The sequence below is a fragment of the Psittacula echo genome (assembly GCF_963264785.1).
Source record: "Psittacula echo genome assembly, chromosome: 4".
NCBI classification, from domain to species: domain Eukaryota; kingdom Metazoa; phylum Chordata; class Aves; order Psittaciformes; family Psittacidae; genus Psittacula; species Psittacula echo.
In genome coordinates this window covers 52,183,093-52,195,530 of record NC_137738.1, presented here as the reverse complement: position 1 = coordinate 52,195,530, position 12,438 = coordinate 52,183,093, and the positions used below count along the sequence as shown (strand labels likewise).

General features: G+C 41.1%; 1 protein-coding gene across 14 annotated transcripts in view; it reads left to right on the top strand.

The window, feature by feature from the left end:
• NCOA7 (nuclear receptor coactivator 7) overlaps positions 1-12,438 on the top strand; it is an 85,955-nt gene that overhangs the window by 69,825 nt on the left and 3,692 nt on the right. For 13 of the 14 annotated variants that reach the window (XM_080615181.1, XM_080615177.1, XM_080615180.1 and 10 more), the window contains 4 exons: positions 6,179-6,326; positions 10,580-10,705; positions 11,182-11,334; positions 11,869-11,964. In XM_080615181.1, coding sequence (XP_080471307.1) covers positions 6,179-6,326; positions 10,580-10,705; positions 11,182-11,334; positions 11,869-11,964 — 523 coding nt within the window. Of the gene's footprint in view, positions 1-6,178; positions 6,327-6,349; positions 7,951-10,579; positions 10,706-11,181; positions 11,335-11,868; positions 11,965-12,438 lie in introns of those variants that run through there. The other variant, XM_080615178.1, reaches the window with a different exon arrangement.

Genomic DNA, 12,438 nt, shown 5'->3' with positions numbered 1-12,438 from the left:
TAGTTTTCCAGAATATTTAATTTTATTTTCAAATTTGTAGTATGTGTGTTGATTTAAGTGTTTATTTCCTGTATTTTAGAAATGAGTGTTTTGAACAGACCAGCGGGGAGGAGGACCCAGGGAGGAGGAGGAGAAATTTAATCCAGCTGGAATGTGGCCATTGGGAATGTAGCTGAAGATAGCTTTTGTTTTGCTTGCTATCTGCTGAACAAGTCCTTGGCTCCTTGGGGATTGCAAAAGGGCAGGTTCAGAAAATTCTAGGTTGAAGTGTGAGTAAATACTTCAGGGAGTTGGAGTGATGCTGTAATATAACACAAGGTCAGTTTATTGCTTTGGGATAGTGTATCTAATGTTGAATAAAGCTGCTGAGCTGAAGAGAGGTTGTCTCTGATCATTGCTCTGATCTGTTAAGCTTCTTACCACAAACTTGAAACAAAGGTTTCTCAGCTTGTTTTTTTTATGGGCAGAAATTTTCTGAATAGCAAGGGGACCCAACCCATATATAAACTGCGATATTGACTGGTTTTCAGGTTTTAGAATGAGGAAAAAGTAATTCCTGCAGTGGGCTGTTTCAGCAGTGCTTGGCCATGCTGACTGACAGGCCAGATCTTTGATGTCCTGGCTGCTGTTCAGATCTTCATCAAAATTAGTGGTGAATGTAGCATGGGGTTGGGTTATTTTGGTGCTATTCATGCACAGCTGTCTTAACACCACAGAGATGCATAAAAAGCATGTAGAACTTGGGACAGAAATTAAAAGCGAGACTCACTCCTTCATATTAATGCAAGACATGTCTTTGCTTAACAAGTCATTGTCTTCACCAAACACTCTGACGCCTTCCCAGATCAAAATGCATTGTTTCCTACCTGCCCGTGATGTTCTTGCACCAGTATTGAATAGTACATAATTATCAGTGTTGCATCTTGACTGTGCCATAGACAGTAGGGCATTTGGGATTGCTTTGCAATGTATTTTTGATACAATTTATCAGATAATTTACTAAGTTTAAAAAAATCTGTAATGCAATTTATATTCATGTATGAAAATAGCAAGATTACTATTCTTGTCTCATTGCCTGTAAAGCAGCATAAATGAAACACTTTTTGTCCAGTGCAGTCATGGTAGCTTGTGAAGCATCTTAACCTTTCATTGTAATTAGAAGAAACCCCTAAACCACACACAAACAAATCCCCAAAAAACAAAACCCCAAACCAACCAATAAAACAAAACCAGACCTGGACTGCGATTGTGAAGAAATTGGTGTGCATGTCTGTAACCACTGTGTAAGTTAAATCTTTTTAGATTTATATTTTTATAATCTGTTTTGCATTTAATTACAATTACATTTTTCCATGATCTCTTAGTGTTTCTGTCATCAGTTGTGAAAATGGCTCTATTTTGAGCTTGGGCTCCATAGCCCACTGCTCCCAGCAGAGCTGTTCTTGCAGACTGTTGCTGCTTTCCTGGCCTTGGCAGGCTGCAGGACAGCTGCACTGGGGAGGAGATGTACTTACGTGGAAGCCTCTGGAAACATTATTAATACTGAGATTAGGGTGATAATCTATAAAAGCTGTCAGTAAGTCTCATCTGCCTTCTGTGGCTGTTGTAGGTCTTCTCTCTTCCTAGATGCCTTCCCGGGTGCCGAGTGTCCAGGCATGCATTGCCCCATGACCCGCACAGCACGGCTGAGTTAATCAGTGACTAACGGGCTGCTTTGCACTGCCTGCTTGATCACAGTGGTGCTCACCTTAGCACGTAATGGGGGTGGTGGGCATCTGGAGCCACGTTATATACAGATTACTGTGTGTAGGGCAGCTTCATGTCAGGTTCAGCTGAGCAGAGAGGACACTAATAGCCTGATTCTTTTGCTGAGAAGTTTTGCAATGGGAATAGCTTATAGTATTAGAAGGTAAGTCTGTGCGTGCTCTTACTATGTGGATTTACGTTTAAATGGTCTGTAGATTTTCCACCCTAGTGGATTTTGAGTAGTAGTAGATCAGAAATTATGTCACAGATGTGTCCTCAAGGTCTTCCAGAAGTAAATGCCTTATGCTAGGGACAGAGATAATAATGTAGAATTTCTTTGTTTATAAATGTATGTCCTAACAAATAATTTGCTCATTTTAGCATTGGCTAGTTCTCAGTCAAGAAGTAAATCTCGTTGATTATCTAATACAAATCTGGCAGATGGGTTTGGTTTATGAATATTTAATTTGCATCAATGTTGATATAAAAGATACTGTGCCAAGTTCATGCTGCTGAGAGGGCATCTGCTTTTTAGGAAGTTTCTTTTTTGAGAGAAGGCAGATTTTCAAGGAGGAAAAGTAACAGGGGTTGCTTCTCTTTTTCGGTCTTCGCTTCCTGCCCCAGTGATGCTTTGGGGGTTTTGGTTTGTTGGTTGGTTTGGGGCATTGGGTGAGTTTTGGTTTGCTTTTTGTTACTGTTCCTGTGGGGTTTCCTTTTGTAGAGCAAGATGTTGCTTGGTTGTGAATCCTGTTAGTATCTAGTGCATAACACCCTGTAGTTAATAGGGTTGAAGCTGAGATCTGGAACAACTTGCAGCTCAGCTAGCTGGAGTGAATAGCTATGTGATGCTTCTATGCACTTACATAGGGCTTTGCATAAAGGGACAATAATTAGGATTGTCCTGGTGCAGAAGCATCAGTCTTCCATGCTTCTGTTAATGGAATGGAATAGGTAGCATAAAGCTTAGACTCCTTTTGAATTAGCCTCCTACAAATAGAGTAGCTCGTGGAATCCTGATAAATAAGGTACCTAACTATACAGATGAAACCTATGAAAACCCATTTGTATCTATAGCTTAATATGTTACAGTGAGGGCTCCTACAACTTTGGTTAAGCTCATATAAGCATATGAGGGCTTATGATACCTTAACCTTCTTAAGATTCATGAATGATTATCATCTAGTCAGCCATGTTTGCAACAAAGTTGTAGGACTCCTGACTTAATTCCTGTTTCTAGGCCAGGAACTGGGTTTGGACTTTGAGCCTTTGTATATTTATCACAGGATGCACACAACCCCATCCCCCCGACACAAATGTGAAGTAGCCCTCCTCCCAGCCTGTGACTGACCTGGAGACATCAATTTTGGAAAACTGGTTTGCCTCTGCCCTCAAAGAAGGCAGATATTGTTCCTTATCAACAGAAATGGTTGTGGTGATGATGTCAGTTTGGGACCTCCTAAATTGAAGTCTGTCTTTTAGAAGAAAAAGAATTTACAGTTTCCCCTCAAGAATCAACTGTAACTTGACAAAAGTTGTCTGGTGTATTTTATCAATAATTGTTTTTGCTCTTTTCAATGCACTATATACCTACTTTAATTTTCCTGGCTTCCAGTCCCTGGTTTTGGTTGTATTATTTCCTCTTACTGTAGGCTATTACAGGGTATTGCTCCTGTAAGCTAAACAACTCCTTTTGCCTCTTGCTGTATGCCAGTTGGGTTTGCATCTCTAAGCTAAAACACTTGAAATGACTTGGGAATGGTGCACCAGAGATGGACCAGAGTGTTCCAGCAGTGGTCACCAAAGTGTCAACCACCAAACTAAACACAATCTCATTCCTTCCCCTGAATATTACCTTCTTGGTACCTTCAGGAATTGCATCAAGTATTGTCATCAGCATGCTGGTGCAGAGCTCCTGCTCCAACATTCAGAACTGTTATCCCACGTCTTGAGGGTCTTCCTGCCAAGGGTAGAGTCCCATCCTGCATGCACAGCCTCTTCTCAGTGTTCTTCAGTGTGTGCTCCTCTGTTTGGATACATTCACACACACTACTGATTGTGTTCAGTTTACTAGGCAATGCAGTGGAATAAATACTCCTCAAAATCAGTGTTACACTGATTTTATCACTTTGTTGTCATGATATTTATGTCATGTTTATTACTCTCCAAAATTAGTTTTCTACTGAATGTATACCATTCACTATAAACATTTTTTTTTCTCTATATTTGTTTTGTGGCATCTATGTGTGTGTTAACTGTGAACGTTTTTGTGAGCATATTCACTTCTCTTTTAATTTGGCTACAGCTGGAGGGGTAGATCTCTCTTGAGTCAGTGTTCCATCTTCCGATTTGTATCTCCTAGGTTGTTTTTTTGTGTTTTTATTTTAAAAAGTTTTCTGTTACCATCTTTTCATCTTGACTGCTTTATTTCTGGAGTGATTAACTGTAGGTTTCTGAAGTTGTTACTTTCCAAGTACTTTCTGTTTTACTGATGTTTCTCTGTTAGTGCACGACACACTAATAAATGTGATCACCAAAACAGCTATTGAGTTCTAGGATAAATTTCCTCACAGCTGTAAGTTGACTGTCAGAGGATTCCTCAAGCAGTGGGCTGTCAATTGAAAAATTGTCTCTGATTTTTTCCATTTCGTAGCTTGAAAACACCACCATAGCATAATGTTACAATCTTATTAATAGAGCAGGGATGCTCTGCATCCCCTTTGAGAATGACCTCACTTCTACAGTCACCTATTTCTCATTTTATGCTGCTTCTTTGTAAATCTGGAGGGTCTGGATTTATTTAGCATCTGTCCGTTGTAGAGGAAAACTTAGTTATGGACTACTTAAACTGAGCATATGCAGGTCAGTGAGACCTGACAGGAAATATTCTGAGTGTACAGAGGAAGTTGGTTGATGTTATTGCAAGGCTGCTTTCTATCATCTTTTGAAAGGTTATGATCACTGGGAAATGTCCTTAAGACATTGGAGAGACAAATGCTGCAACCATCTTCATAAAAATTGAGGAGGATCTGGGAGCACAGGGCAGTCAGCTTCGCCTCAGTCCTTGGAGAATTATGAAGCAAGTCCTTTTCCAAGCACATGGAGGGCAAGAAGTGGTCAGGAACAGCTAGAGAAGATTTGCCAAAGGAAAATAATTTTTCTGTGAGCTAGATAAGTTTTATGTTTAGGATGGCCAGTTCTGTGAACAAGGAAGGAGCAAAGGATTGGTGTTTTACTATGACCTTAGTAAGGCTTTCAACACAATTGCCCATAATATCCTTAGAGCCAAATGGGGAAGATGTGACTTAGGTAGACTGCCAGGTGGATGAAAAAGTGACTGGACCATTGGGCTCAAAGGGTTGATAGCTAGTCTGAGTGGCAGCCAGGTGCAAGTGGTATTCCTTGGGGACTGATTCTTTTTAATGCCTTCATCGGTGACATGGACATTGTGACAAGACTGCACCGTTGTCATTTTTGGGGATGACACCAAATATGGGGAGTGTTCATACGCTGGAGGGCAGGGCTGCTGTTCTGGGCGACATCAACAAGGTGGAATGGGCTGACAGAAGCATCAGGAAGTTCAGAAAAGGCAAATGCCAGTTTGTGCACCTGGAGTGGAGCAAAGTATCTGGTGAATAACTGGAGAAAGATCCAGTGTCACACATATTTACTGTCTTTCTATCTGCCCTCTTTAATTAGGGTTTGATTTTTTTGCTGGCATTTTAACTTCTTGTGCAGCAGATCTACCATTGTATTCGTATTTGAAATTGTATGTGTTCTTTTTAATTTTAATATACTACATAAATTCCTTCTACAGAAATTGTTTCACTGTTTGTAATGGATGCTGTCAAAGAACATCTCATGAAAGACAATTATAGAGAGCTGACTACATTTATGGAAGTGCATGCACTGCTGGTACTATATCATTAGCAAAGCTGTCAGTAACTGCTCTTTTTCATAATGCTAACAGGATGAAGAATTGTTCTGTGGTTAGTCTCTCTGACTTTTAGAAATGTGGTGTGGGCTACTGGTGATACGGCTTGTTTTATGCAGGAGGTCAAACTAAATAAGTGAAGTGAGTTTTTATGGACTTGGCTTTTGTGAGTATGACCTAATAACAATCAGTTTGACTTCTTAACACAAATTGTATGGGACTGGACAAGCCACCTGGTTTTACCATGATGCTTTGGCTGTGTGCATAGCAAAGGGAGAAGAAAAATACATTGTGGGGAGTGAAAGCAGAGAAACCTTGAAGTGCTTCAGGCTGCCAGGTGGAGGGAGCTGTTGCATTTTGTGGTATGTGAGGGTGGAAGTCCACAGGTACCCCGTTTGTACAGTTGTCCCTTCTTTTGTCATTGGGCAAAACTTCTGTACTACACGATAGTGCTGTGTTCATGGACCACTGAACAACAGTTGTCTCCTCTTTTCTTTATAGGGTGGATCACCTGTACACATTTTTTGTTCAGTGGTCACCAGAAATATATGGGAAAGATGCCAAAGAGCAAGGTTTTGTTGTGGTAGAAAAGGAGGAGCTTGACATGATAGACAATTTCTTCAGTGAACCCACTACTAAAAGCTGGGAGGTGAGTGCTTTCTGCCTTTACATGAAGCATGTGCATATCAAGTGTGCATCCTCTGTTAAGAATCTAGGCAATTGTTCTTTTGATGATGCTTATGGCATTTATAATGCTTGCTGCTTCATATAGAAGTCTCCTCAACACTTCTGTCTCACAAATGTACTTGTATTCCTTCAGGCTTCCTTTCTTCTCTCCCTAGAAATAGCAGGCAAATAACTGGGAGCTCTCTGGGATCAAACCAGCTGAAACTGTGTAAATGTTTTGGTTGTGTGATGTTAGCCTTCTGCAAAACTATACAGGTGTTATGTTGTCAGTGTTGCTGAATTCATGTATATGTATGTATATGTATAATGTATATGTATATGTATAATGTATATGTACACATTAACACCAACACAGATATCTATGTGCTGGTTGGAATGGGTTGGTATGTGGTGATGTGCCAGACCCTTGCTTCTCAGGTGCACGCAGCAATACCATTTGAATGTTGGTTGTAAGATGGATAAATTTTATCCTTGGACTTTGGCTTTTTCGTATGGGGCTTTTGCAGTCTGTTTTAACTAGTTGGCATGCCTATGTTTATCTGTCTGTCTCTTGAGCATACAAAGCCTAGATTCTAGGGCAAATAAGCTTGCACACATTTTTTTAATGACACTTCTGAATGCTGAAGCACTAGCTGTGCTAAGGATTATGGGATAAATTAAAAAGAGAAAAGGTAAATCCTGAAGTGGGGAATATCTTGATGATGAATTAAAAAAAGGTCATAAACTTGTTTTTAAGGTTTTACTACTGTTTTTTTTGTTTGTTTGTTTGTTTTGTTTTGTTGTTGGGTTTTTGGGTTTTTTTTTTTTTTTTTTTAGAATTTCTATCTTCAAGGTGTGTTGTCCCATTCAAAAACAGAGCTTGGGAGTGGGGCTTGTCATTTAAAATGTAGCAGCATCACCTTTAATCCTAAATAGCTGTTATTTTACAGTTCTATAGTTTCTTAATGTTGGTGTTTTGTGAACTGCAAGATGGAAAAAAAGAGTCTTCCTTGTTGGGCACAGAGCGGTGTGTAGTCATATACTGCACTTCCTTGTTTTGCTCAGAGCTGCATGCAGTCACATACTGCACTAGATGTCACTGTTCTGGTTTTAATTTCATGCCATTTTCTTAAAGCCAAAATAAAAGCTAGTGTTCAAAAGAACAGAGTTGGGAGAAGTCTGGGCACACTGGGAGCTTGTCTCTCATTGTTTTATTCAAATATGTACTGGGAGAAGTATTTTCTGAAAACTGCTTCTAAAGGTGTGTCTCTTTTATTTGTGAGATATTCAGGCTTTACAAATTCAAAGTAGGTCTGCCAGGAAATCCTTATCAAAGTCCAAATTTGGGCATACTTACTGTGGAAGTTTCATTCTTCCTTGTGGGGAAACAGAAAGTGAGATTGTAGAGAAGCATATAAGCAATTTTATCACAGCGTGCCATGGGCAGTAGCCATCTGTCGTGCTTGTGGGCAAGAGCTCTTACCATTAGAGCAGGGAAGCGTAGTGACTGCAAAATAAACTGTTAGATAATGAAATGGAAACAAATGCCTTTGAATATTCAAATTTTTTACTATGCCAGACCTGACCAGGAGGAACCTTTTGTGGAGGTATGTTGAACTGTGTCCCTGTTTGAACAGCCTGGATCTGATATAGCACTTCTGTCGTAGTAAAAAGTGTGTTTTGTACTGAGATGAATTTTGACAGGGTATTCCCACTCCAGGTAGCTTGCTTTCTCAGTCCCATAAAATCTTTAAAGGATTTTGTAGATCCAGTTTCTGTAGTAGTTGATTTTTTTTTTTCATCTGTCTCTGATTTTGTGTGGTCTGTAAATACTTGATCTTGCAGTACCTTTTTTACAGTTTTTGACTATGAACTTCATTCAAATGTGTTCTTCAGTTACGGGCTGAGCAGGTACCCATGCAGTGAAGAGGGGGACTTGTCTGTCTTTGGAGTCAATTTCTATTCACAGCTCCGTTAATACATTTTCTGTGGTTGCCTGTGTCTGTAAGTTTGGTTGTATTTTGCTACAGATACCTATTGCTGGTTCCTTTACTGTAATACTTCACCACTACCACCATTCCCCCTGGGGTAAATTGTTCCTAGAAAATAAACTTCGAACGATGGATACTTTTAATTTAAGATGAAAAAAGGTGATCATTAACTGGGAAAAAAAAAAAAAGTAAAATAAAATAATGGCCTGGGAGATGAGGAGGGAAGGCAAGCTGTTTAGGAGGCAGAAAAAGAACAAGGATAAAAGCAGAAAGACCATTTTCCTTTAACAGTTTGTTGCTTTTTAAAAAGAAAAATAATAAATTATTTTTGCAGTGTAAACCTTGCTGAAATTGGCCATGGGAAGATTTTCCAGCACAGGATTCTCTGCAGTCCTCAGAAGACCCAGGACTAGATCCTGCTGAGGCTGGGCTGGAGGGGCAGAATGCAGCTATACAGCTCTTGCAGTATCACTGGCAGGAATACCTGTCCTGCCTTGGGTGTACGGAGCACCTAACAACATTGGGGCACCTAACAACATCGCTTTTGCAGGCTGGATTTTGGCCTGTGGTCCTGCCCTCTTCTCTTTTCCTAGCCTCACTGTGTGTGTTGGGGTGCCAGTGCGTGGGTCCTGCTTGAGGCGGCTGACCTGGGCCCAGCTCCAGGCCTTGGCAGCCACGTCTTGAGGTTCCTGCTCCAAGATAAGACCTCTGTGGTGGTGTGCTCATGGAAGGATGGCAGTTTAAGGTTTCCTGTTTGGTTTGTATTTAGGCTTCCTTGTTCTGCCTTTTCTTTCTCCTCAGCCCCATCTCTGAGCTCTTGCTGTTGCTTCTTGCTCACTATGGTGACACCAAGCCCAAGGTAAAGGCCTGTTGTTGGGCACAGTCGGCCTCATTTCACCTCCCACTGCTGTGCAGAGCTGAGGCTCCTATCACTCACTAGCGCCCCGAGCTGCTGCACTGGAGGGTTAGCAGCTTTCCAGCTGTATGCCAGGTGATTTCCTCTGCCAGCCAGGAGGCTGAGCACCCCAGCAGCAGCTTGTTTGAAGCCATGACACCCAGACCACTGCCATTGAGGGGTGAAGCAGCTCCTTCCCCTCTGCAGTCAGCTCTGGGCATCGTGGATGCTTCCAGCCTGGGAGCTCCTGCCCCATGCCGTGTTTGGGCTCCTGTATGCTGCCTGTGCCACGTGTGGTTCAGAGTTTGAGCCCTGTCTCTCTCAGCACCTTATAGGCTGTCGAGTCCTTTTATAGGCAAGCATTAAATGTACGGACTCACATCATCATTTTGTACACAGCTTTATGGGAAAAGATAGTGTGGCTTACCTGTAGTTGCTGGGGAGAAGGCTGTGCTTTGTTTTAAAGTATTAAATGCAAACCTGATGTTGGAAATATTTGTATGGACTCACCTTTTAAAATACTACAGTGTGCTCTCTTTACGAAGCCTTAGGCAAAGGAATAAACAGAAGTTTCCTGAGAGCTGTTTGATCATTTTCAACTAAGAATGTATTTTATAAAGACCTTGACTCTCAGAATGAGTATTTTCAAGAACTTATGTAAAGTGGATGCTCAAAATCATCTTACTTAGTACATTTCCTACAAGAAACAACTCAAAATACCTGTTTGAGTTGATTTACATTTTTACTTCTTTGCTATATTCATTTTGTTTAAATTTGTAAACACAAAGCCATGTCTAAGTCAGTAAAGAAAACCAGGAAAAGCTGCTGTTTAAATAAAAAAGTGAAATTTTAAACCTTCTTATATTCCTTGTGCATTAGCACCTGAGAAGATAATTGATGTACTTAAGTAGCTGCATGAGAGAAAACAAAGAAGCTTGTGTGTCCTCCTCATTTAGACTTCCATAAGACATCTAGTTCAGATGTGTGTATTGTGTCTCAGAAGAAGTAGGTGCACTTTATAGCCTTCTGACTGGGACCAAGTGTGTCTGAGGCCAAACACATGATGTCACCTTGTTACTTCAATGTTTATTAAACCCGAAGAACTCTACAGCTCTGGGAGGTCACTAGGGTGTGAAGAAATTCTGTCCATGCTGTCTCGAAGACACCTTGCCAATTAAGATTTTCCCCATTTGGTTAACAGTGCCTGTGCTTGATATAATCATCCCATACAGTGGGTTTGCTCCACACAGTGTGACAGCTGAGGAGTATGTTTAAAATTAATTTGCTTCAACAGAGGATTGGCAGTGTAAGAGCTATACTTTAGGTTGGACACTTGTTCTTTTGCTTCAGATCATTACTGTAGAAGAAGCCAAACGACGAAAAAGCATTTGCAGTAACTATGAAGAAGAAGAAGATGATACTTTGCCTGTCTTAAAGCATCACAGCGCTCTTCTGGAGAATATGCATATAGAGCAGGTATGGCTAGAAACACTTCAAGTGTCCTTGCTAGCTATGGTGCTGTCTCTGCTGAGTGTGGGACATTCTGCCTCCTGGAGGCAATACCAGTGCTTTTTAAGAGTTTGTAAAGTGCTTAGTATGTTGGAGTGCCATTGTGCAAGATCCTGTTTGCTGCAGCACTGGCTTACCTGGAAAGCTTAGTTTTATGTTTTGCAGCTCTGGAGTTTGATTTGTGTTATTGAGAACTGGCAAGTCTTTCAGTGCTCAGAGAGGGAGTGCTAGTTTTCAAGGCTTTCAAATGCTATGTGAATGCAGGCAGCTGGGCTCAGAGTGCAAGGCTGCATACATGTGGTGATGTGAAGCTGCTGGCATCAGCTGTTCCCTTGACAGCTGTATTTTGGCTCAGAGCCCCTGCAGAAAGGAATCAGTTTGGAGCACCTCCTGTGACCCAGCCTCTTGAATATGTAACTGTTTCCCCCCATTCATTGGTCCAGCTTGCCCGGAGCTTGCCCGCACGAGTGCAGGGATATCCGTGGCGGCTTGTGTACAGTACACTGGAACATGGGACTAGCCTGAAGACTCTGTACCGTAAATCATCATCTCTTGATAGTCCAGTTCTCCTTGTCATCAAGGATATGGACAACCAGGTAAGGAGTGCTTGTTCTAAGGGATTTGGGCTGAAATGGCAACATTATGAAAAGTGATCAATATGAAGTGCTAGTCATACTGTGAAATGACGTCATACCAAAATAAGGCATTGGTGTTTTCTTTTGTGTTTTCTACTGCTTAAACTAAACTTACAGGCAGGAAAGTGTATCAATACAGTAATAGACATACACATCCCACCAGCTTCATAATTGCTGTGAGTGCTTATTTTAATAGTGTGTATGGCAGTATCTTCTTTAGGTATCTCAGGTAACAAGCTGTAACAAATAATGCATCTGTGGAGGTCTAGTACTTCAGTAGCTCCTAGAGTTGGCATTCCTGTTGCCATTGTTGTCATCTGGCTTTTAACTTGCAGGATACAAAAGATTGCTCATCTGATGTACTTTACTAGTTGGTTCTCCTAACATGAAACACCAGCTCAGTTGTTCTTTAGAAAGTAGTTTGAAATGTTTGGCGATTTTTCTCTTGAATTTTGCACTGTCATCAAAAGCAGTTTAACCATTTTATTCTGACAGATATTTGGAGCATACGCAACACAACCCTTCAGGTTTAGTGACCATTACTATGGTACTGGTGAAACATTCCTCTACACATTCAGTCCACATTTCAAGGTAAGTGGGTGTTCACTTTCTTGAGGAAGATTTTTGAGATCCAGTTCTGAAACATTTATGAGATTTTTATGAAGACAGCATATTTGAGTTTAAAAGATGGTGCCAGCTGTTAATGGCTGCGGTTGATGACTCATTGCTTCAATGCAGCGCTTTATGCAGAAGCAGCTGTAATTATCTGAAATGCCAAGAGGACAGTCTGGATGGAAGGGTGAGGAGAGGATTTTAAGTGGATTGAAGGGGGAAGCAGGGAGGAGTAAAGAGTGGACTGTCAAAGGTTCACCTTATAGAATCATAGAGCTGGTTGGGTTGGAAGGGACCTTCAAAAGTCATCTACTTCAACCCCCCGGCAATGAGCAGGGGCGTCTTCAATTAGATCAGGTTGCCCAGAATCACATCCAGCCTGGCCTTGGAAGGCAGTGATATCAAGTATAGGGTATAATTTCACACATGCTTAAGATCACAGTGATGAGAAAA